Genomic DNA, 22,480 nt, shown 5'->3' with positions numbered 1-22,480 from the left:
GAGTAGAACCAAGGGCATCGGCGTTATACTAGGGAAAATGCAAAACTACAGCATGTAATCATCATTATACTCACCTCAGGCACAAATAGAGCATTTTTCGCACCAGAAGCATTTTGAATAGCCGTTCGAATATCATCATCAGTTAGATCGTCGGAGGGGTCCACACCCTACAATTCCTCAGAGTTAGTATAGCCAATCTGATGGTACATGTCTTACACTGGAACATTAATTCTACAACTCGATGCCTTGAAAATGTTATACATAAGACTACGGTTTTCTTCAAGACAAATTTCACGGTACGCTGACACCAAACAAATATGCAGAGGACAGCAACTGACGACATAGTAGTCTATGGTTTTAGATTAAAATTTACCAAAAGGACGAAGCAATATAAACAATTAACAAAGGTCATTAAAGAAATTGCATGTTTAGAAAAAACTATAGTGCATTGTACCTCCAAGCTTTTTACAAAAATTGACTGGAGAATGTAGTGGATCCTGGCTCCTCCTGACAATTCTTTTGTTGACATCTCCTGACTTTTTCCCTCCACCATGGCAGCAAAAGCTGTCCATTAGTGAGAGAGAGAGAGAGAGAGAGAGAGAGAGAGAGAGAGAGAGAGAGAAGGAACATTAACAGCATCAGTGAAAACAGCTAAGATGAAAATAACAACAAACAAGATAGTACTTGAACAGCATGCTCTATTAGTATAAATGTCCTAAAAACAAGTTGCTTAGAATCATAAAAACCATGATTACAAAAATTAAAGAAAACTACAAGACTTTAGAGAAAGGCTTTCCTTTTACATTAATTTCAGTCGAGCCACATGGTTAAGTCCATTTGACATCATTGTTATTTTCCACAAACGCATAGTTTCTCAGGTCAGTAAAGTTCATATGATAAGGTAAGCGGTAATATTAACTTATTCTGAGAGAAAAAAAAAATATTAGAGAAATCAACTTGACAGTATTTCTCACTCGTGCAAATTGGATTGGGTGGATTTCCTTCCAGCTCTACTGCACCCTAACCCCATTGCAGGAATTTCTTTCACTATCACACGCTTCATAACCAGTCACAGAAACGCCTGATAGCTTTCACTAGTAAATACTCCTTGAGAAGTTGGCTAATGTAATACGGTACTCTCTCTCTCTATGACAAATACAAATCCAATTCTTGGGAAAAAAAAAAAAGCACTAACAAATCTAAGAAAGACAAATTAAGTGGTCCTTTGAGGAATATCATACATGATTCCAAGTCATGCAGGCAAGTAAAAGATTGACATTTAACAAATAACACACATCGAAATCTCACCTTCACAATATTTTGTCAAAATGTTCAACAGAATCATTCCCTGATCCATCTGGTTCAGGACAAGTGACAAAAAATGGTTAGAAACAACTAAAAAGTGAAGAGTATATAATCTATTCCAATAACAAGAGAAAGTAAGAGGGGTAAGTTTTTGAATGTGAATGCATCTGTCTTTGCACTTTGCTATGTGCAGCAGCAATTTCAAGTTTTCAAACCAATAACAACAAAATCCCAATTACTTACTACGATCAAAAGTACAAGTCTTCCATCATGGTGCACAGTCAACACTATCTAGCAAAATATCTTTATAGACTGGTCATGAATATAAATAAAAAAGAAGAGGACAAGGGTCCTGCCAATGTGATTAAGAAAAAATGATGACGCAAATGCGCACTGGACTTGGACATAGTGTTTGGATGTGAATGCAACAATTCAACTATATGTAGGGAACAGTTGTTTTCTAACTCTCTGCATGCATTAAATGCAGTAGAAAATACCAGCAGCTCATAAGTTGTTTTGCAACTCACTTTAGTTCCTAAAGGTAGCCCATATGCTTGCAATTCTTTCGAAACAGAAACCATTTGAGAATTCAACCGAGCCTTCAAATCGGGGAGAACCCTTCTGATATGCTGCTCCAGAATCTAACACAGAAATCGACCATGACAACAGTGCAAAAACAAATACAGTACGCAATAATATAAAATAAAAAATGATACATAACCACCTAAGAATTTCATTTCCCTTCAGTATAACTTTGTTATGCCTTTGGTTCATACCAACCTGATTCAACTTCCTTGCTAACTGGGGCATGCCGCAATGATCCAAGAGATTACTATATACCTTTAACATGTAATAAAGATGTTAAGTGCCAAGACAAACAATTATCATTTTTCTCTAAATACAAAGAAAGCAAACAGTACAGGGTGCCTATTGAAGAATTTCTCCTCGTAAGCAAGGGCAGCAGCAATCCCACGGTTTTTATTGATGTCCTGTGTCACAAGAATAACACTTCAGTAATAGAGCCTGAACCTTGCACCCACATTTTCTTTTGTAAGAGTAAAACTTAGCAATGTACTAAACAAAACAAATGGATGCTACAAAGAAGCTATTTGAACAATTCATACCTCCTGGCTACGATTCACAACACCAACATAACCGAGCTGCAGCGGAATAGTTTTCCCAAGCAAAAAGTCACAAGCATCGGTGCCCCTGTCCATTATATCAAGCTACAGATAGAACAACATTGTCATATTATACAACAACTGAGGCATCTAATAAACCGGAGTCTAAGAGGAGATCACAAACCTTGGTGATCACACCGATTGTTCGAAAACCTGTTAATACATTTGCGTCAGTACACTATGTATTCGATGTAAAAGTCGAATTCATAAGTAAAATGTGCAGGTACCAGTCGGGTCGGCTTCTCTAGCCATCTGTAGCGCATCGGAGTTTGCCAAATCCGAATTCGCAGGACTAACCGCCAATATAATACAGTTTTGCTGGATAATATAGTGCATAATCATCTTCCTAACCATTCCTTCTATGTCTCTTGGTTGATCTCCCACCGGAACTTTCGTGATTCCAGGCAAATCAACCAGAGTCATATTAAGCACATTCGGAGAGGTAATCTTCAGCCGGATTTGCTTATCCGAAACCCCTTTGTTCAATCCGGCCTCCCTATCCGTCTCCGCCTGCGCTGACAAAACAATGGTTAATTTATCACAAACCAGTAAACTAGAAGCAGCATTGATGAAGAAGAAGCTCAATCCGTACCTGAATTTCGCGGCGGATTGCGGAGAAGTCGTAGAAGTGTTTACTGGGCAAGTGGCGGAACTCGCCCCATTCTGTGTGTTCATCACCGGGCATCGCCGCGCGATTCTCGAGCATCAGCACGAGCGGCCGCCGAGTGCAGATGTCGCGGCCGCGGGGGAGGAAGTCGCGGCCAACGAGGGCTTCGAGGACGCTCGATTTCCCGCTGCTCTGGCTTCCCACGACCGCCACTTGAGGCAGCGAAATCTGCGGCATATCGCTGCCCACCGGCGCGAGAATGTCCTGGAGCTTGTTGATCATCGGAATTAGCGACGAGCCAATCGTCACTGAAGGTCTTGGAGCGGTCGCCGAGGAGTGGACTTCCATAGCTTTTTCTCCCATAGTGTGATTTTAGAGAGAGAAAACTTACACTGTGATTACTGAGAGTAAGGTAGAGAGAGTGAGAGAGAGAGAGAGAGGGAGAGAGGGTTTTGAAGGTGGAGGTTTAAAGCGTCTGCCACAGTTTAGCTGGTGTTTCTTGGAGAAGAAGGAAGCAGAAAGTGGAGGGGGGTCTGTTTCTGTTTCTTCAAGAAAAAAGGTGGGAATCTTTTTGGTTGTTTAGACTTAGATGAGCATGTGACCGTTGAATTTTGATCCGATCTTTAAAAATAACGGATCGTTACATCGAACAAATTCCACAGGTTATTCCCTTGCACAGTAAGATTTTCAAGCATCTAATACCACGCGTAGTCAAGTAAAGCTTTTCGATATATTTCATATATTTGTGTTGCTTTTGTTATGTTCATGGTATAATTTCATTTGTATCCTTAAAAAATTATTATTGTAGGCTTTGAATTTGAATGGAAGTGGTGAGCACTGGAGATGAAGAGAGGAAACCAACTTATTATTATTGCAGAAGTAGCTATGCCATACATAGAGATTGCAGAAAGGCAACTTATAGTTATCTTGGACATTCTTCACGCTGCATTACCAAAGGCTTGATTGAAAATTTTGCTTCTATTGTAAAGTACAAGAGGTTGTAGGCAAAGTTATTGAGTTAGATAGTTGTGGATCCTGTTGGTTTCTGCAAAACAAATTTTTTGTGTGTAATTTTGAATCTACATATTCTGTGCTTATTAATTTTGAATTTGCAGAAAAGTTGTGCTTGTAATGTAAGCATGTATTGGCATGAAATCTCATTTTCCAACCAAGGCTCTCTTACTTTTGTCTTAACATCAAAACATGATATAAAACAGAGCAATGTAAAATGCTTATCAGAAACAAAGGCATCTTAAAAGCAGTTAGGAGGGGGCGGGAAAGGCAACAGAAAAAGTTTGGAAAATTGGGCTTTAAAGATGCTTTGGAGCTGTTGGTGAGGTGACAGAATCTAGAGCATTAAATTAACTTGTCATAAAATCAATAACTGAAAAAATAGGAGGGGATGGAAGGGATGAAAAGTAAGAGGCGAGACAATCTTGGTCCTTTTTACTCTTGTTTGAATGAAGTCCAAGCCCAACCGCATCAAGTTCAAGTGTCAAATGGCTTGAGGTACCTTGTTTGGTTTTTTACAAGTAATACCAAACACTTGTGGTTAAGAGTGTTTTCAGATAATAACAAGTTGTTTTTTTGACCGCATATGTAGAAATGCTAAAATCAGTTTTAGATGAAAAGCACTTTGATGTGAAAAATACTTTGGAAGTTCTTCTTGGAGAAGCATGTGCCTCTTCAAGAAACACATGTAAAGCTTTTTGAATGAACCGATAAAAGGTGGTCAAAGCACTTATAGTAATATTTGTCCTTAAAGGTTAACGGTCATTCTAGGAAAGCAAATAGCATCTACGTTTCCGAAAGTTCTACGCGGGTTTTGCTAAAATCAGACTTTAGTTTAGATGATCAAGAGATTGCTTCAAGGTAACCCACCCGTGTCGGCCATCATCCTGGAAGCAATTGGGCCTCTAATGTACAGTTATTATAAATGGGCCTGAAATTCGGCCCATTTCTGCAAAAGCAAAATTCAAAACCGCCCATTATTACAGAGCGAGCAGAAAACCCTGGGAGAGAGAAAGTGAAGCTCTGAGGAGATGGGACACGTAGGCGAACACCACGAAGCGACGGACGGCTTGGTGAAGCTGCTGACGAAAGCGAACCACGATCTGACGGTGGTTCATCACCGGCTCGAGAGGGAGTTCCAGCAAATCTACCCGGACAATGCCAACCCGATGAAGCTGGTTTCGAGGATAAAGAAGATTCAAGAAGAATTGTCGACCTTGGAAGATCACTGCCGCCAACTTCTCTCTGCCAAACAGGTCATTTTCAAAAAAATTCGGCTGAAATTGGGAAATTTTTAGTTTTCGATTTTGATTTTTGGGTTTTGGGTTTTGAAGGATTTGATTGATAAGGCGAGGACGACTCTGGTTGGGAACAGAAATCAGTTGCAGCGGATGGAGACGTCGATGGGAGTTTTCGCCGACGCTGATTCGGATGATTCTGCTTTTGCTAACTTCAATCAGGTTAGTTTCTTTTGTATACATTTCATTTTCATTACCATGTGTGTAAATGTTGGAGCCAGCCGATTGATAGAATGGTAGTCAGAGTGAATCCAAATTTTATGCATCGGTTGCGTTAATATGCCGAAATGCTGGTGAATGCTTGATTTGATTTCGACGAAATGAATGCTGGTAATCGAATTTTTAGTATTTGTGTTGTTTGTTGTTGTTAGCGGTACCTATGTGAACGGTTGTCTAGTTTTCCAGATGGTGTTCGAGTATTTGCACCATTTTCCAGCAAGCAACCAAGATTAAACACTATTGCTAGGCAATGTTTCTAAAGAAATGCCCGTCCACAGATATCCCGTGGCGGGTAACAGAATTATGCCTTGCCACATTCTCAGCCACTTCACCTTTCTTACATTTTTCGGTCTTATTTAGAACATAAGCTTATCACCACATTGATCTTTTATGCAGGTCATTGATGAGTGGACGGCTCAAGTCAGATCAAAAACAGGTAAACTCTTACCGTTAACACTGTAATTACCGTTGTCGCTCAGTACTACGGTCTGATGATATTCTTCTTCATTTGAAAGTGAGAGATCTTAGGTTCGAATCTCATGGATGACAAATTCGATACCAAATTAGGCTACCCATTGTGTGGCTTGGCCGAACTTCCTATTCCCTTAGTGTAAAAATATTGATGTACTAAAGAAAAAAACTGCTGGGTGTAGATATTAGTACTTCGTCGGTAAATTAGGGAAGGGGTATCAAAATTGGTCCTATTTGTTTCTATAGAATAAGGAACAGAAGGAAATTCTCCATGTCTTGTGTTGCTGTTCAACTTTTTCGTGAACTATGGATTTGTCAATTATGTTGGTAGTTATTGGCCAGTTTTAGGCTTTGTTTCGATTTTATTTCCTTCTTTTGGTTGAAGAGCATGTCATGCTCGGGCTTGCTATTGCGACGAAACATTATTTTTTAAGAGATGCAAAAACTCGAGAAGGAATGCCCTTCGTTGATGGTGACTCCATGGTTTACGGTTTAGAATGTAAACTCAGCAGTAGGTTTATATGGAGTTTTTTAAAGTATCTTGACAAAGCTTTGTTTGTGCAGAGGATGAGAATCGCGATTCGGATTCGGAGGATATCAATCAGTTGCTCTTTTCGGCTATAGTCTAAGGCAACTGGTCTTGTTCAGTGATGTTCATGTGTATATCTGAATACGTTCGGTTTGAATATGAATATGCATTGTATTGGATACCCGATACTGCAACAGTAAATCAGTATTGTACACAGAATCAACGATGGCGTGCAAAACTTCGTATCAATATTTCTAACAATAAATCAATTTGATAACAGAACCAGCCGAGGCAACGATAGTTTTACATTCCAAAAACTAAGATGAATGAGGCGAACTGGTTAAGGGTGATGTTCTGTGGGTTGATTTAACTACACAATTTAAAGAATAAGCAACTATCAAAACTTGAGAAACGAAGAACTGTTACTACATGATTAAGATGTTACTACAATTTGTGTAGTAGCTCCGACGGTTGAAGCTTACCGACAGTAGGCGGCTACTTGGAAATAGGTGGCTGTCCTAACCACTTGGCACGAAAGCCCGTTCCTTTACAGTCGGAACAACGAATTGAACCCTGGAGAAACATGAGACGGGTTTTTGTCATGTACTATTTATAGCAGAAAATCCAAATGCATATCGGAAATTGAAGACGGTAGTAAGAATCACTGACTGTGGCGAGATGACTTACCTTTCCAGTACAAATAACGCAAGTTGTACTTTTTGGAGAGACTTGGCAAAGCATGTTATCGCCGAGAATAAAGAAGCCTGTACCGGCACACCATTTGCACTCAGTATGTCCATTCGAGTTGCAAGAAGAACAAGCAATAGGCCTCGGTTGCTGCAAGTACCAAAAACATGGAGGATTTAGACAACAACCAATAGATTTGTGTGGGTGATTTTGAATGGAGTTCTCGTAGCACCTAAACTAAACCAAATTATATCCATGTTCTATCCTTCTATTACACCAAGCACAGCTAAATTTCATCTGAAATGATTGCCGCACTCGCCTTTTCTCCCTCTTTTTTCCTAGTCGTTGGATTGAATAAATCAAATGAGAATCGAATGACAAAACAAACGGAAAAATGCATAAGGTACGTTTCATCAAGATTCAATCTGAAATTTTCACTCCATTAGGGTTTTGGTCAGACCTAATTATCGAATTCAATCTCATTAAACATCATTTCTAAATAAAACCAGACCCAATTTACGGAAGACAGAGTCATTTAATACGAATTACCTCAGAGATTAACTCAGTTGATAAGAATTACCTTAGAGATTAACCAAGCTTTTTCCATGCGATTAGCGAAATTCGATGAACTTTCATACGAGTCCACAGCGGAAGCTCGCACGCCGCAAACCCTTCTGAAGGACCTCGTGCTTGTACCGTAAGGTACGACAACCCCAACGCAATTTAGAGCTCCCAACGACGTTGGAAAGCCGTCGTTTTGAATGGGTCTGGCCACAATCGACGGCCTGCAGCACACACAGCTCGCCATTTTCCTCCTCGTCTTTTTCAAGTCTGGAATCTAGAGAGAGAGAGAGAGAGAGAGAGAGAGAGTATTTTGCTTCTTTTTTTTCTTGGTTTGCGTGGCGGTTTTTTTTAATGGTTTTCTTGTGGCCCAAACTGACCAAAACCTTCCGTCATATTTGAGATGGAAAACAAGGATAGCCCACTTTTTTGAATTGGTCTGTGGACTTTGCAAGCGGCTTTGGAATGGGTCGGAATCAAATTTACGTTTTCTAGCGCCAGACTTTGTATTTCCTTAATACAACATTTAAATTTGTCATAAACTTAGCTTACTAAGAGCATTGCAAAGGAGATCTTAAATTTTAAATATAACATTTAAATTTGATGGTTTATGTGGACGTTATATTGAAAACTGATAGCCACTCATATTCTTACAGCAAAACCTAATTTTAATATTGAATGAGAGCTCATCTATTAAAACTCAAAAGCTTAATTTAACAGCAACGTCAAATTAGGCAGCAAGAGCCAAGAGGCTATTCCACGTGAGAAATGAAGCATTGGTTGGAGAATGTTTTGTTGCTTTTTTTAACCGGTGAATGTCTACTTGGCACATTTGAAATCTTTTTCGGATATGCTCTAACTTGTTCTTTATTTTTTCAAATATTATGTCTATAGTTTCATTATTAATCCCAAACTTTTCCTTTCTAATGGTTATTATACTTAAATATTTGTTTTTCTGGTTGACAACAAGGTATCAAGCCCAAAAAAAAAAAAAAAAAAGATTACATTAGAATATCACGAGGCACGAGATTCTAGTTATATCTACAACAAGAAGGAACTTGCTCAAAAAAGACAAGACCCAAATTGCATGATAAACTCAAACGAGCCAAATCATTAATAGCAAAACTCTTTTATGCTAATTATATCGAATTTCACAAGGTCAACTTTACTGCATAAGAGTACGAAAATTCAACACTAAAAATGTCACATCCCGGCCCAAGGCGGATCACTTCCCGGCCCCGCTCCACCACCGTAGCACGATATTGTCCTCTTTGGGCTCCCAGCACACCCTCACGGTTTTGTTTCTGGGAACTCACAGGAGAACTTCCTGATGGGTCACCCATCCTGGGAATGCTCTCGCTCGCTACTCGCTTAACTTCGGAGTTCCCATGGAACCTGAAAGCCAGTGAGCTCCCAAAATGCCTCGTGGTAGGTAGGGATGAGAATATACATATAAGGATCACATCCCTGGGCGATGTGGGATGTCACAAAAAATATAGTTTTTATTGGAAAATTTAATAATAATAGTATTATATTAAATTTATTAATTGAATGGAAATTAGAAGTTGAGCCTTTTGGTAGAAAGATATGTCTACTTAAATGAAGTGTTGCAACTTTTGACTATTCATGAATAGTCACATACTTTCAAAGAGATGTCTCACGTTCTATAAATAGGGAAGCCCCTATAATCACTAAGAGAACTTTTCATTGTTTTTCATAATCATACCTATAGTGCATGAAATATTAGAGAGTCTCATTAAGTCCATATGAAAGAGTTTTTAACACAATCATGGTTCATGGAGCCTTATGATTTTGAGTGCTACTATTACAAGGACGTGGTCGTTGTATCTTGGAAGACATGCGCTGATCAACCATGAGCACCGTAGTGGGACGTAAACTTGTCTTAATGACAAAGTGTCCAACACTTGCCTCGACCGTATTTTCTAGGTTTTTCTAATCCATTATGTCATGTTCATTTTGTTAGACCAAGTCATCCAGCTCATGTTTAAACTCTAAAGTGCCTGCCATCATTACAACTATAGTGGACATGTGCTTGCTGCCCATGCTGTCAAGGAATATTGCAGCCAGTGCAGTATTCCTTATGTCCAGGTTACTGCCCTCCCTGCTGTCTATGAGTCAGCAATCACATGTCCACTATAGTTGTAATGATGGCAGGCACTTTAGAGTTTAAACATGAGCTGGATGAATGTTAGACCAAGTCATCCAGCTCATGTTTAAACTCTAAAGTGCCTGCCATCATTACAACTATAGTGGACATGTGATTGCTGACTCATGGACAGCAGGGAGGGTAGTAACCTGGACAGAAGGAATACTGCACTGGCTGCAATATTCCTTGACAGCATGGGCAGCAAGCACGCCTGTTTTTAGTTTATTGTGTGTGTGTGTGTGTAAGATGTATATAAAACATCTAACTGTCCTTTTTGTAGTAGATATATAAGATCCTTCCTGTAAGGCCGAAGACAAGTGAGTGAATGATTTATTGAGATCAGAAATTATAACATGGTATACTGAGCCTTTCTGTCTAACGACAAAAGATCCTTGTTTTTTTTTTCTTCCGCATCACTGTTTCCATGGCTGAAACTAATAATGTCAACCCTATTTTTCCCCCTCCTGCAACTTCATCCGTCAATCCCTTCTCCTCTTCCATGACTACCATAGTGAATATTAAGCTTGATCGTGCCAACTATCCTCTATGGTTGGCGCAGATTTTGCCAATACTGAAGAGTCGTGACCTGATGGGTTACGTCGACGGCTCTCTGGACTGTCCTCCGAAACACTTGGCTGGAAATACTGCTGTCAATCCGGAGTATGTTACATGGGTGCAACGCGATCAAATGGTTCTGAGTTGGATCAATGGCTCGCTGACTGCTTCCGTTCTAGCAACTGTTGCCAGCAAACGCACATCTCGTGCGTCATGGGAGGCTCTTGAGCAGCGTTACGCATCCACTTCTCAGAATCGCATTCTCTTTCTGCGCAATGAATTGCTCCTGACCAAAAAAGGCGATCTCTCAGTAGCTGATTACTTGGATCGTGTCAATGCTATTTCCGATAATCTTGCCCTCGCCGGACAACCAGTAAGTGATAATGAACTGGTTCAAATTATTCTTAATAACCTTGGACCTGCATTCGAGATGACTGTCAATGCAGCTCAGGCACGTGATACTCCGATCACGTATCCAACCCTTGAAGCCCTCCTTTTGACCACGGAGAGGCGCATGATGGAACAAACTGTACCTATGGTGGAAGCTACTCCAGTCAATGCTTTTGTAGCTGCAAGAGGACGTGGTGGACGTTCTCGTAGAAATGGACGTGGTGGTTTTCCGTCCAATCGAGGTGGTGCTTCGCCTATCAACCAGCGAGGTTTCTTTCCTCGCAACACTAATCAGCGTAATCCTGCCATTAATGGGGAACGCTTCAATACAAGTGGAGAGCGAATCACTTGTCAAATTTGTGGTAAGCCTGGCCATCCTGCTTTAGATTGTTATCAGCGCATGAATGGTGCTTATGAAGGACGTATTCCAACCAAACGTCTTACTGCTATGGCCTCTTCACCCATTACTTTGAATCGACAACAAAATGGCACCTGGTTACTGGACACAGGAGCTAATGCCCATGTCACTCCTGATATTCAAAATCTGGTAAATCCAAAGGAGTACAATGGTAATGAGAATATCGGTGGTGTAGGTAATGATATTGGCCTTTCCATTAAACATTATGGTTCAAATAAAATCAGTACTAAGGCTTGCTCATTTGAACTAAACAATATCCTTCATTGTCCATCCGCCTCCACTAGCCTTATTTCTGCCCATAAATTCACTCTTGATAACCATTGCTACCTACTAATATTTCCTCATTTTTTCCTTGTCAAGGACCTCAAGACCCAGAAGACGCTTTTCCAAGGGAGATGTGAGAATGGGTTATACCCATTTCCAGGTGGCGGTGGATTACCCCAGTATCCTCTGTCAACATTCTTAGGTGTTAGAGTCTCAGCCAAAAAATGGCATTCTCGTCTTGGTCATCCTGCGTCTTCAATTATTAAGCTTTTAATTTCAAATAATCAAGTACCAAGTCATGGCACTGCCGATGTACTGTTTTGTGATTCTTGTCCTTTGGGCAAGAGTACCAAACTTCCCTTTAGCAAGTCCGAGTCTGTGTCTCACTCTCCTTTGGAACTTTTGCATTCCGATGTGTGGTGTTCACCAGTTATATCAATTGAAGGTTTTCGTTATTATGTTTTGTTTGTCGATGATTTTTCTCGCTATTCTTGGATTTTTCCCATGAAACACAAATCTGAAGTATTTGGCATTTTTGTCACATTTAAGGCGCATGTTGAAAAAATGTTTAACACATTCATTAAAACCCTTCAATGTGATGAAGGTGGTGAGTATAAGAGTCAAGCCTTTAAACAGTTTCTTGCGACTCAAGGTATTTCCCAACGGTTTTCATGCCCTAAACATCCTGAGCAAAATGGAATGGCGGAACGAAAACATCGCCACATAGTCGAAACTAGTGTTGTCATGCTTTCTCATGCCCACATCCCTGACAAATATTGGTTTGATGCCTGTTTGACAGCCACATATCTAATTAATAGGTTACCAACTAAGGTTTTGTCAAACAAATCTCCATATGAAAAGCTATTTCATCGAAAACCGATTTATGTATCCTTTAAAGTCTTTGGGTGTAAATGTTTTCCTTGGTTGACACCCTATGCCAAACACAAACTTCAACCCAAGTCTAAGTCTTGTGTTTTCTTAGGATATTCGTTGAATCACCAAGGATACAAGTGTTTGGATTTATCCACGAGACGAGTGTATTTGTCTCGCCATGTATTATTCGATGAGGATTCCTTTCCCTTCCAGGAACTTACATCTCTCAAGGAAAACGTCTGCACAAAAGGTATCTCTCCACCCTCTGAGCTTCTCTTTCATTTTTCAGATCCTCTCCCTGGTACACCAACTAACCACAGTCTAGCCCCACCCAATGTCCAACCCGCCACTACAACTAGGTTCCCAGATACTCCACCACTAAATGAACCACCTGCTCCTACTCCCAATCTTGCCCCCATTACCAGTTCTCGTGAACCTCTCCCAAACCAAGATGAGCAAGAAATAGTTGATGCTGTCCCTGTGAACCCAACTCCGTTACAACCCTGTGACCCCGTGCTGATTCCTGACCCCCCTCTCATCCATCCTATGACCACTCGGTCTAAAGCTGGGATACAAAAGCCAAACCCGAAATATGCTTTGTATGTTAATACTGACACTCTGGTGGCAGAACCAACATGTTTTAGTCAGGCCATAAAGCATAAAGAATGGAGGAATGCAATGGCTCAAGAATTCAGTGCCTTGCAGCGCTGTGGTACGTGGACTCTTATGCCTTACCATCGTGCCATGAACTTATTGCCAAACAAGTGGGTTTTCAAGATTAAACGACGTGCAGATGGCTCGATTGAGCGCCATAAGGCTAGGCTTGTGGCTAATGGCTTTCATCAACAATCCGGGATCGACTATACGGAGACCTTTAGTCCAGTTGTCAAGCATAGTACCATTAGACTTGTGTTGAGTCTGGCAGTTTCACGGAGGTGGCACGTTTGACAATTGGACGTTCAGAATGCATTTTTGCATGGGTATTTGAATGAGGATGTGTACATGAAGCAACCACCAGGTTTTGTTGATAACCAGTATCCTAACTATGTTTGTAAACTACAACGTAGTTTATATGGTTTAAAACAGGCGCCTAGGGCCTGGTTTCAACGATTTTCTGAGTTTCTCCTTCAGTTAGGGTTCCAAGAATCCATGTGTGACTACTCCTTGTTTGTTTTTAATCAAAGAGGAGTTTATTTGATTTTGCTTATTTATGTGGATGACATATTGCTCACAGGAAACAACACTACTCAAATGGCATGGTTGATCACGAAGCTTAGCACCTTGTTTTCCATGAAAGACTTGGGTCCCCTTAGTTATTTCTTGGGCGTTGAAGCCACTTACGTTGGTCACAACCTGCATTTGACTCAATCCAAGTATGCTCTGGACTTGCTTGAGCGAACGAAGTTTAAAGATGCCAAGCCAATTTCCACTCCAGTTTCTACAGGCCAAAAATTGAGTGCTTATGTTGGTGAACCCTACAAACATCCTGAGCAATATCGTAGTGTCGTTGGTGCGTTGCAATATTTAACAATCACGAGACCGGATCTCTCATATGCTGTTAACCAGGTGTGCCAATTTATGCACTCCCCCAAGGACACTCATTGGATGGCAGTGAAACGTATCCTGCGATATTTAAAGGCCACGTATGATCATGGTCTTGTCTATAAACCTGGAGATATGCAACTGCATGCTTTTTCTGATGCCGACTATGCGGGCAATCCTGATACCCGTCACTCTACAGGAGGTTTTTGTATTTATTTGGGGTCCAATCTGGTGTCTTGGAGCTCAAAGAAACAGAAGACTGTCTCTCGGTCAAGTACAGAAGCTGAATATAGGCAACTAGCCTACACGGCTGCTGAGCTATCTTGGTTCAGGTCATTATTCAAAGACCTTCATCTGCATCTTCTTCTTCCCCACATATGGTGCGATAATGTCTCTTCCATAGCCTTAGCTTCCAATCCAGTATTTCATTCACGGACAAAACACTTAGAGGTCGATTATCACTATGTCCGTGAGAAGGTGGTTCGAAAGCAGCTTCTGATACATTTTATTTGTTCTCAAGATCAACTCGCTGATCTGTTTACAAAGGGACTGTCCTCCTCGCGTTTCAAGCTTTTGGTGTCCAAGCTTCCAGTTGTTTCTCGGCCTGTCAGCTTGCGGGGGGCTGTTAGACCAAGTCATCCAGCTCATGTTTAAACTCTAAAGTGCCTGCCATCATTACAACTATAGTGGACATGTGATTGCTGACTCATGGACAGCAGGGAGGGCAGTAACCTGGACAGAAGGAATACTGCACTGGCTGCAATATTCCTTGACAGCATGGGCAGCAAGCACGCCTGTTTTTAGTTTATTGTGTGTGTGTGTGTGTAAGATGTATATAAAACATCTAACTGTCCTTTTTGTAGTAGATATATAAGATCCTTCCTGTAAGGCCGAAGACAAGTGAGTGAATGATTTATTGAGATCAGAAATTATAACACATTTAACATGGGTTACTCATGTGCATGCATTATTGTGATATATAATCGCATGAATTATTTCTTGATTTTATATGTGATTTAATATAGCAAGTAGACCCTAATTTTTCCAACAGTTTTTACTAAACCATTCATGCGTACGTTGAGACAGAATACGGTTCGTGTGCCTTTTTGTCTAATCAAATAAAATGCTCAATACAATTTAGAAATTAGAATCAAAGCTTACTAATTGTGTCTGCCGGCGGCTTATTTTAAAATTTTAAACGACACAAATTGCGTCTAATGGATTGAAGCATATCCATCACTGCGCACAAAAAAGAGATGTCACAAAAAGGGGAAGAACGAGTTGGGAGGGTGAGTGTCTAGGTACAATATTAATAAAAAAAACAATAATTTGTACCACATTTAATTAAACAAAGGAGGCAATTAGCTAGAAGAACATATATTTGGACTTTAGAGTGTCATTAAGTATATATGCATCTGTCACTCGTAAGATTATAGACATGGCTCCATGCACTCACTCACTTTTATGTAAAGAATGATAAACGAATAACAAAGCTTCGCTGTTTATTAACGAGAATAAGATATTTGTTATGAATAAGGCATGAATAAGGCGATATTCTAATTTATTTTAACATGTAAAAAGAGTTGAATTCAAGTGGACACATCCTGTAAACTCGCCTAACCCCAATGTGAGTGTGGGATGAAATGCTTAATTTATAACTAGAGGTATTTGAATCTCTCTCTTATTGACAAATGAAAAATAAGATGGAGAAGTACCAAGAAATTGTTTATGTGCGGGGAGTGACATAGATGCTAAAGTCCTCAAATGTTATATATATCTTCCCACCAATTGAAATTGCAAAGACTCCGATCTCCATTAAAAGTACTTTTAAAATAATTGAACGTTATTGATGAGATTGATTTTGAACCAATTTTTAGTAAAATTACAACTAAATCTTGGAAAAAACACTTAAAGTTATTTCTTAACACATAATTGATGCTTCTTGCAAAAAACACTTCAAATATTTTTGGAACTCAAAACACTTTAAAAAGCATTTTCGGTTATTTAAAAGTATTATCGAACGAGGCAATCATTGTAAAGCTATATGATATATTTTTAGGGTGCAAACGGTGGTGAATAATTCTCGAGACTTTGAAACAAAATCCTAGCAAGAGATAAGGTTTGATGTGTAAGTCTAAATCTACCGTGTCTATTTTCCTCCCCCCTTTTATAATTTATTTCCTTTATCTTTCCTGTGTGTGTTTGATTGAATATTCCAAACCAGCGGTCTGAACATAAAGGAAATTCAGGCAAAGCCCATTATTTAGTTAATTAATTAGTAACCTAAATTTACACCACACCCAAGACGTACTCATCCAGTGAATCCTGTATCATTTTTGCAAGAAGCTCGAGTCTTTTTTTTTTTTTCCTTTCTAGAAAGCCTCTTGATTCTTTCTCACGCAACAAATTATGTTTTAGATAAGTAAGAATTAGATGACTAATTAAAAACACGTTGCATGCAAGTTCTTCTATAGATGATGACTTGATTTGTTATCTTTCTAACATAAGTAAATTACTGTTAATTAAGATGATATAAATAATAAAATTTATAGTTTTTAACCATTTTTTTCATGAAATGAGTTATGTACACATTTTTTTCGTTTTGAACACTCAATTTTTATTTTTGATATTTAAACTGAATGTCAAAGAGGATTAATAACAAAAATAAAACAAAACGGCGTAAGAAAACAAGCGTGCAGAAATCATTTTACATTTTTAAAATACGTATATATGCCCATAACAACAAGAGATTTTTCAATGTGATCGGAACACGGGATGATACACCATGTGTCATTATACAAATAGTGAGATATGTGTATCAAAAAATTTAAATTACAAAATAAAATTTTTCACCACTTATATAAAAACACGTAATGTATCATCCGTGTTCAGGTTAGAATGAAAAATTTCTCCATAACAACATTCACCCAAAGTCACCATTATAAAAGATCACGCTCTTTTCAACACCAGTCTCTCATTCGTCATTCATATCACACATACGTTCCCTCTCTCCCAAACTCCCAACAAAAGCATAAACCATGAATTACATAACTTTAGTTTAGTAAATCTCTCTCTCTCTCTCGCTCTCTCTCTCTCTCTCTCTCACTCTAAAAATGGAAAGACATCATCACTCACTACAAGGCAACAGCAACCTCTGTTCACCAACATCGTCACCCACAACCTTCGTTCAGGCAGACACAAACAATTTCAGAGACCTCGTTCAGAAGCTCACCGGCTTATCCGGCAACTCGGAAAAGCTCCCGGTCACCCACCCAGCAAGGCACTACCCTAAAGCACCCACCACTCCCGGTGACCTAACAAGCCCCCGCCGGTCACCGTTCAAGCTCCAAGAGCGGAGACATACCATGAGAAAGCTGGAGATCAAGCTCAGCCTCGCCACCCTACACGGCTCTCAGCCGATTCCGAGTCCCATCACACCACTCGGGTTCGACTCGTTTTCATTCCCGAGTTCAGGGTCCGAGTCGCCGTCGTCTCCCGCGGCGGTGGCGGAGGAGGACAAGGCAATTGCGGAGAAGGGTTTTTATTTGCACCCTTCGCCGCTCAGTACGCCCAGAGGGGCCGAGCCGCCCGATCTGCTGACTCTGTTTCCACTGAGTTCACCCAGTCATCCTAATCACGAGTCTCTGCGGTCCTCCTAAATATTAAATAATTTAAATTACACATCAAATTTCTGTCGACCAAAATATAATGTATTATCTTTTTTCTGATAGATTTTTTAGATTTCTGTAATACCAGTATATAATTATATATGTGTGTGAGACTTTTCTGTTTGTATGGAATTTTTGGATTTAAAAGCTGTGACTGTCATGACTGAGTTGATCAACTGAAACTGCGAATTATATATATCGACGTTTTTTGACTGAGTTATTAATTATTAATACATTATTGGGAAATAATTTATGTTTGTCATATATATTTTTTTTTCACACACAAATTAATTTTTGTTCTTCTTTTTATTTTTTGAGAAAATATTAATTTTTGTCTTAAAATTCTATTTTTAGTGTAAATATTTGTTAGATTAAGAAATCAATAGGGTTCAAACCAACTCCGAAATGCAAAGAAACAACTCATTTCCACTATTGTGGTAAAATATCATTTGCATTTTTAGTGTAAATATTAAAAATAAACAAAAATGTACATAAGCCGGAAATAAAAATGAATATTATTTCCCTTAGCATTTCATTTACGGCAGGATATTTATTAGATCACATCTTTTATTACCATAAACAAATATTTTAGCAAATTAAGCCGCCATTGAATCGAGACTTTTAAAATATGTCAAGTATGGAATACGAATGTGCTGTGTAAGACCACTCTCTTGTCACTCATTGCTGCCACTGTTTATAGAAAACTTGTGTGGTAATTGCCAAGAGTGGTTGATGATTTATTTTCGTTCGTTGAAGTTTTGTATTCAATTTTCTCATCTTACAATATTTATAATTAAAAAAAAAGTATTCAATTTTCTCATCTTACAATAGTTATCATAAGAAAAAGTAAATTCATACAAATCTGACAAATTTATAACACTAAATAATAAACTATCAGATTTTGCTTGCAACATGCAATTTATGTTTTATCGTTCTGTTTTGTTTCAATCGTTACCTACTACGAAACCGGTGCAATGAAAAATATTATAAACTGGTCGATCAAATAATCTGTAAGGAAATTCTAATGATGCAGACCCATTTTATTTTGTTAATAGTTTGGAAAAACGAAATCCAGCCCGAATCATTGCCACATATCTTAGCAAAACTTCGAGCTTTAGTAATCATGGCCGTCCGAAGCCTGGGAATGGGATACTCAACGGCGGCTATCTTTTCCCGCAGTAGGCTTTTCTGGTAGGTTTCCGGTACGAAAACGATCAATGCATGGTTTCTTCAGTTCACACGAACAAGTCTTTGGTGGACTTGTCGACAGATTAAGGCCACACCCGTCCAATCATTATTTCTGGTTGCTTTAATTTTGCTACAATTGGTCTTATTAAGGTAAAAGCAAATGAATTTTGAGTTGAAAAAAATGCTAAAAAGACAAAATAATTAACTCTGTATAGTTAAAAAGATTATTTATTTTCTTTTATATAAAACGATATTATATAAGTGGATGGAAGGCGAGTTTGCCCATACAATGTGCTAGCAATAATATGGTTTAAATTTGCTTTTGGCGAGAATCGAACCTAAAATCTTTCACTTACAAGTGAAGATAAATATCATTAGATCGTAGTACTAAATGACTATATAAAAACGATATTAAACACTCAATTTTTTAAGAGCTTGTTTGGAAAGTGTTTTTAAATGATTGAAAACGTTTTTTTTTTTTAACAAATTATATTATCTATGCTAAGTGGATGGGAGAGTAGGCTGAGCCTCACAATGGGTTAGCAATAATATGGTTTAAATTCGCATTTGACAAAAATAGAACCTAAGACCTTTCACTTACAAGTAAATAGTAATACCACTAGACCCTAATATTAAGTAGCTGATTGAAACCATTTTTATAGAAAATATTTTTGGGTCCCAAAAGAAAAGTGTTTAATTCTTCAGAATTAACTTGTATTTTTACTAATGATTGATTTCAAAATCAAAATGTTTTTTCATTTATTTAAAAGTACTTCCCAAACGAACATTAAAAATATCTAAGGTATTCAAACTTACGCACAAAGGAAAGTTAGACGCGGCATTGGACAAGAACATGTAGTGTGGTATAATTTGTATTCTTAATCGTTGAATTTTGTTTGAGTCTGAGTAGTAAGTACATCACTGAAATCAAGGTCTAAAATGATTGGGAATTTTCACATCCCTGTCTGTTTACTGCTTTCTGCCAATTTCTCCACTTCTCCCAGTCTTTAATTCTTGTACGCTTTTGCCATTGGATTGGTTTCGGACGCTTCTGCGTTCCTTTCACATGCATTTTTCCAAGAGATGAACTTTGTTGTTGACGATTTGATTCTCCCTCACAAGTCATAAACCAAGTGGTCAATGAATCATTATCCTCTCTTTTTGAAATTAGGTCGTTTCTTTTGCTCATTAGTCAATGAATCATCATAAGCCTGTCTAAAATGATTGGCACTACATTTTCTTCCGCACCCTATAACTAAGCTTCATGGAACTACTTAATAGAAGTCGTATACGTGACATGTTTACTTATTTAAAATGAGGAAAGCTATATAAATTCTTGAAGTCACGGACATAAAAGAACATCGACTACTAGATCTCCTAATCAATTTACTTCATGACTTACCAAGTATTAAATTACGAACTGTGTTTATTGTGTAATTGTCATTTAATGCAAGAGAAGTTAAAAATTAGAATACTTTTAAGTAAGAGATATTAGATTTAAATCTCGAGATTAGTGAGTTCACAACTAATTTATTGTCTCACTCGCTCAATGTAAATAATATAACTGTATAAAAAAAAAATACATATATATATATATTAACAAACGTACAAAAAACAATTGTAACAATTTAAAATGCATTTTAAGTAAGTAAGCATGTTATTAGTGTAAAAGAAACAAAAATATGCATGTTGGTTAATAACGTAGTAAATAGGGCGTTAGATTTCTATCCATGCGTTCCGAATTCGAAATTTTCCTCTTTCGTATTTAATATAATAATTTTGAACTCTCCCTTCTCATAATAATAGTAAAATTAAAATAAAATAAAAAATAAAAAATGAGAAAAACTATAAGATTCATGATGGAATACGGGGTTGAAAATAGAACGACAGGAGGGTAGCGAGTCAAGCGTGTCGTATGGAGGAGATATGAGATTGTCAATATCACACTTATTTCTTCATGTCTAAAAGTTAAAGCTTCATGGTCCAGCAAAGAAGGAAAAGCAAGGATTAAGTTGGCACATTACTATTGGTTACTTAGAAAAATATAAATTAAGTAACTGGTTACGAAATGATAATATGGGGACAGTTGCCATGAACAAAGTTTTGAAACCTATGCAAAAAAAGCACAGTAAAAATAAAGAAAAACTAATAAAAATAATTTGAAAATTTTGAGTTAACGATAAGGACAAAATAAGGATAAAGTGAATAGTATCATGATTGATTTTTTAGTGTAAAAATGTGGTTTTTCGTTAAAATGAACAGTACCGAGAGCTTTTCGTTAAAGTTCTCTAAAAATTATGTCATTTCTTACCAAAATTGTTACCACTTTGAATTTTGGGGAAGCATAATATTGTGGAATTTGGATCATCCAGAGTGATTTGTCCTTAGTTAGTTATCCTTAATAAAGAAATTAATAATTTATTGTAATTTGGCTGAGTTGCATTGCATGTTGTTCTTAGTTAAAGTGCATAAGAGCATCTTCAACGAAGATGCTAAATTTTAAACATAAAATTTAAATTTGACAGCCTATGTCACATTTTGACATCTTTAAAAATTCGCTCTCCACATGGTATGTTTTTATTACCTAAAACTATTATAATAAATGTTTAAAACAAAAAACAATAATAAAATGTATTTAATAATCAATTAAAAAAATATTTGAAGCTGCTGTCAATTTTGGCAGAAAAGTGAGGGCTGTCAATGTATGTCATGCCACATCAGATTTGACTTTTCGGTTAGAAAATATTGTTGCTGTCTTTTTTACTATTAGTGTTGATTTTGACATTTTTACATCTCTTTTTGAGATGCTCTAAAGTGCTAGGAGTATGGATCTAATTAATCTCAAAATTTCAAATTATCATGAAGATAATTAGTCACAAATTAAACACTGAAAATAAAATAATTATCAACTATATAAAACCTTAATAAAAAATTCGTCGGATATGAAATATCCTCAAGATAATACCCAATTAACTAATCTCTCCATATAATAGAAAAGCTTTTACTTTAAGACACATAAAGTCAAGCAATTCTCAAACCAAGCCACATGAGGGGAAAATGCAGCCATGATTGAGAGAGTTGAATTCTCTGTGGTTAGGGTTTGCACATATTCTCTGATATAATAAAGCTTTTGAAATTTGTTAGTGGATTGGATCATGTGGGATGGATGAGAAGTAGTGTGATTAGATGAAAGCATTTTCTGCAAAAAGCAATAAGCACTTCTTGGCCTAGTAGCTGCTTCTACTTTTTTGTGATTGAAAAGTTCTAAATCCCTTGCAGAAAAAGGCATTGCCTTGCCCCCATAAAATCATTGCCAATGTGAGAGAAAAGAATTTGTTGCCTTTTGATATGTCAAAGTGCATTATGTGATGTCATGACCAATTTTGGGTGCATGGATCTTTTTATTTTCTTCTCAACATGAAAGATGTTTGATACTTTAATCAAATATACATTACGGGAATGAAGATTCAAACTCGAACGTAGAAAGAATAACATTTGCTCTAGTCAATATGGTTGTGCCTACATTTGCATTGTTTGGATTTTGTT

General features: G+C 37.9%; 4 protein-coding genes across 5 annotated transcripts in view; 2 read left to right on the top strand and 2 right to left on the bottom strand.

Moving 5' to 3' along the window:
- Positions 1-3,572, bottom strand: part of LOC137736521 (dynamin-related protein 3A-like) — a 17,021-nt gene extending 13,449 nt beyond the window's left edge. Inside the window, exons 1-10 of the mRNA XM_068475783.1 lie at positions 3,079-3,572; positions 2,714-2,996; positions 2,611-2,639; positions 2,430-2,531; positions 2,226-2,294; positions 2,086-2,145; positions 1,833-1,946; positions 1,309-1,357; positions 455-564; positions 75-167 (exon numbers count right to left, since the gene is read on the bottom strand). Of these exons, the coding sequence (XP_068331884.1) occupies positions 75-167; positions 455-564; positions 1,309-1,357; positions 1,833-1,946; positions 2,086-2,145; positions 2,226-2,294; positions 2,430-2,531; positions 2,611-2,639; positions 2,714-2,996; positions 3,079-3,456 (1,287 nt within the window). The 5' untranslated portion in view covers positions 3,457-3,572. The remainder of the gene's footprint in view (positions 1-74; positions 168-454; positions 565-1,308; positions 1,358-1,832; positions 1,947-2,085; positions 2,146-2,225; positions 2,295-2,429; positions 2,532-2,610; positions 2,640-2,713; positions 2,997-3,078) is intronic.
- Positions 3,573-5,085: 1,513 nt separating this feature from the next.
- LOC137744427 (uncharacterized) lies at positions 5,086-6,844 on the top strand. Its single transcript, XM_068484245.1, has 4 exons — positions 5,086-5,360; positions 5,439-5,564; positions 6,018-6,057; positions 6,657-6,844. The coding sequence occupies exons 1-4, from the start codon at positions 5,136-5,138 to the stop codon at positions 6,719-6,721; spliced, it is 456 nt and encodes a 151-aa protein (XP_068340346.1). The 5' UTR covers positions 5,086-5,135; the 3' UTR covers positions 6,722-6,844.
- An 11-nt stretch (positions 6,845-6,855) lies between these two features.
- Positions 6,856-8,162, bottom strand: LOC137744433 (uncharacterized). Of its 2 annotated transcripts, XM_068484253.1 has the most exons (4): positions 7,889-8,162; positions 7,309-7,458; positions 7,104-7,194; positions 6,856-6,991 (listed from the first exon to the last, which is right to left on the bottom strand). In XM_068484253.1, the coding sequence occupies exons 1-3, from the start codon at positions 8,114-8,116 to the stop codon at positions 7,117-7,119; spliced, it is 456 nt and encodes a 151-aa protein (XP_068340354.1). In that variant the 5' UTR covers positions 8,117-8,162; the 3' UTR covers positions 6,856-6,991; positions 7,104-7,116. The 2 variants fall into 2 exon arrangements, with proteins under 2 accessions (XP_068340354.1, XP_068340351.1); XM_068484250.1 differs by having other exon boundaries at positions 6,856-7,194.
- Positions 8,163-17,127: 8,965 nt separating this feature from the next.
- Positions 17,128-17,944, top strand: LOC137728490 (VQ motif-containing protein 4-like). The gene has a single exon (XM_068467267.1). It carries the CDS (start codon positions 17,192-17,194, stop codon positions 17,735-17,737), a length of 546 nt encoding a protein of 181 aa, XP_068323368.1. The 5' UTR covers positions 17,128-17,191; the 3' UTR covers positions 17,738-17,944.
- The last annotated feature ends 4,536 nt before the right edge of the window (positions 17,945-22,480 follow it).

Source organism: Pyrus communis, chromosome 1 (assembly GCF_963583255.1).
Source record: "Pyrus communis chromosome 1, drPyrComm1.1, whole genome shotgun sequence".
Classification (NCBI taxonomy): Eukaryota; Viridiplantae; Streptophyta; class Magnoliopsida; order Rosales; family Rosaceae; genus Pyrus; species Pyrus communis.
This window is presented reverse-complemented; position numbering and strand designations above follow the sequence as displayed.

Coding starts and splice junctions, on each gene's coding strand:
- LOC137744427 (XM_068484245.1), top strand. CDS start 5,136: ATGGGACACGTAGGCGAACACCACGAAGCGACGGACGGCTTGGTGAAG. Junction 5,565..6,017: donor CTTTTGCTAACTTCAATCAG/GTTAGTTTCTTT, acceptor TCTTTTATGCAG/GTCATTGATGAGTGGACGGC. Junction 6,058..6,656: donor TCAAGTCAGATCAAAAACAG/GTAAACTCTTAC, acceptor TTGTTTGTGCAG/AGGATGAGAATCGCGATTCG.
- LOC137744433 (XM_068484250.1), bottom strand. CDS start 8,116: ATGGCGAGCTGTGTGTGCTGCAGGCCGTCGATTGTGGCCAGACCCATT. Junction 7,459..7,888: donor AAGCTTGGTTAATCTCTAAG/GTAATTCTTATC, acceptor TGGTACTTGCAG/CAACCGAGGCCTATTGCTTG. Junction 7,195..7,308: donor GCGTTATTTGTACTGGAAAG/GTAAGTCATCTC, acceptor ATGTTTCTCCAG/GGTTCAATTCGTTGTTCCGA.
- LOC137728490 (XM_068467267.1), top strand. CDS start 17,192: ATGGAAAGACATCATCACTCACTACAAGGCAACAGCAACCTCTGTTCA.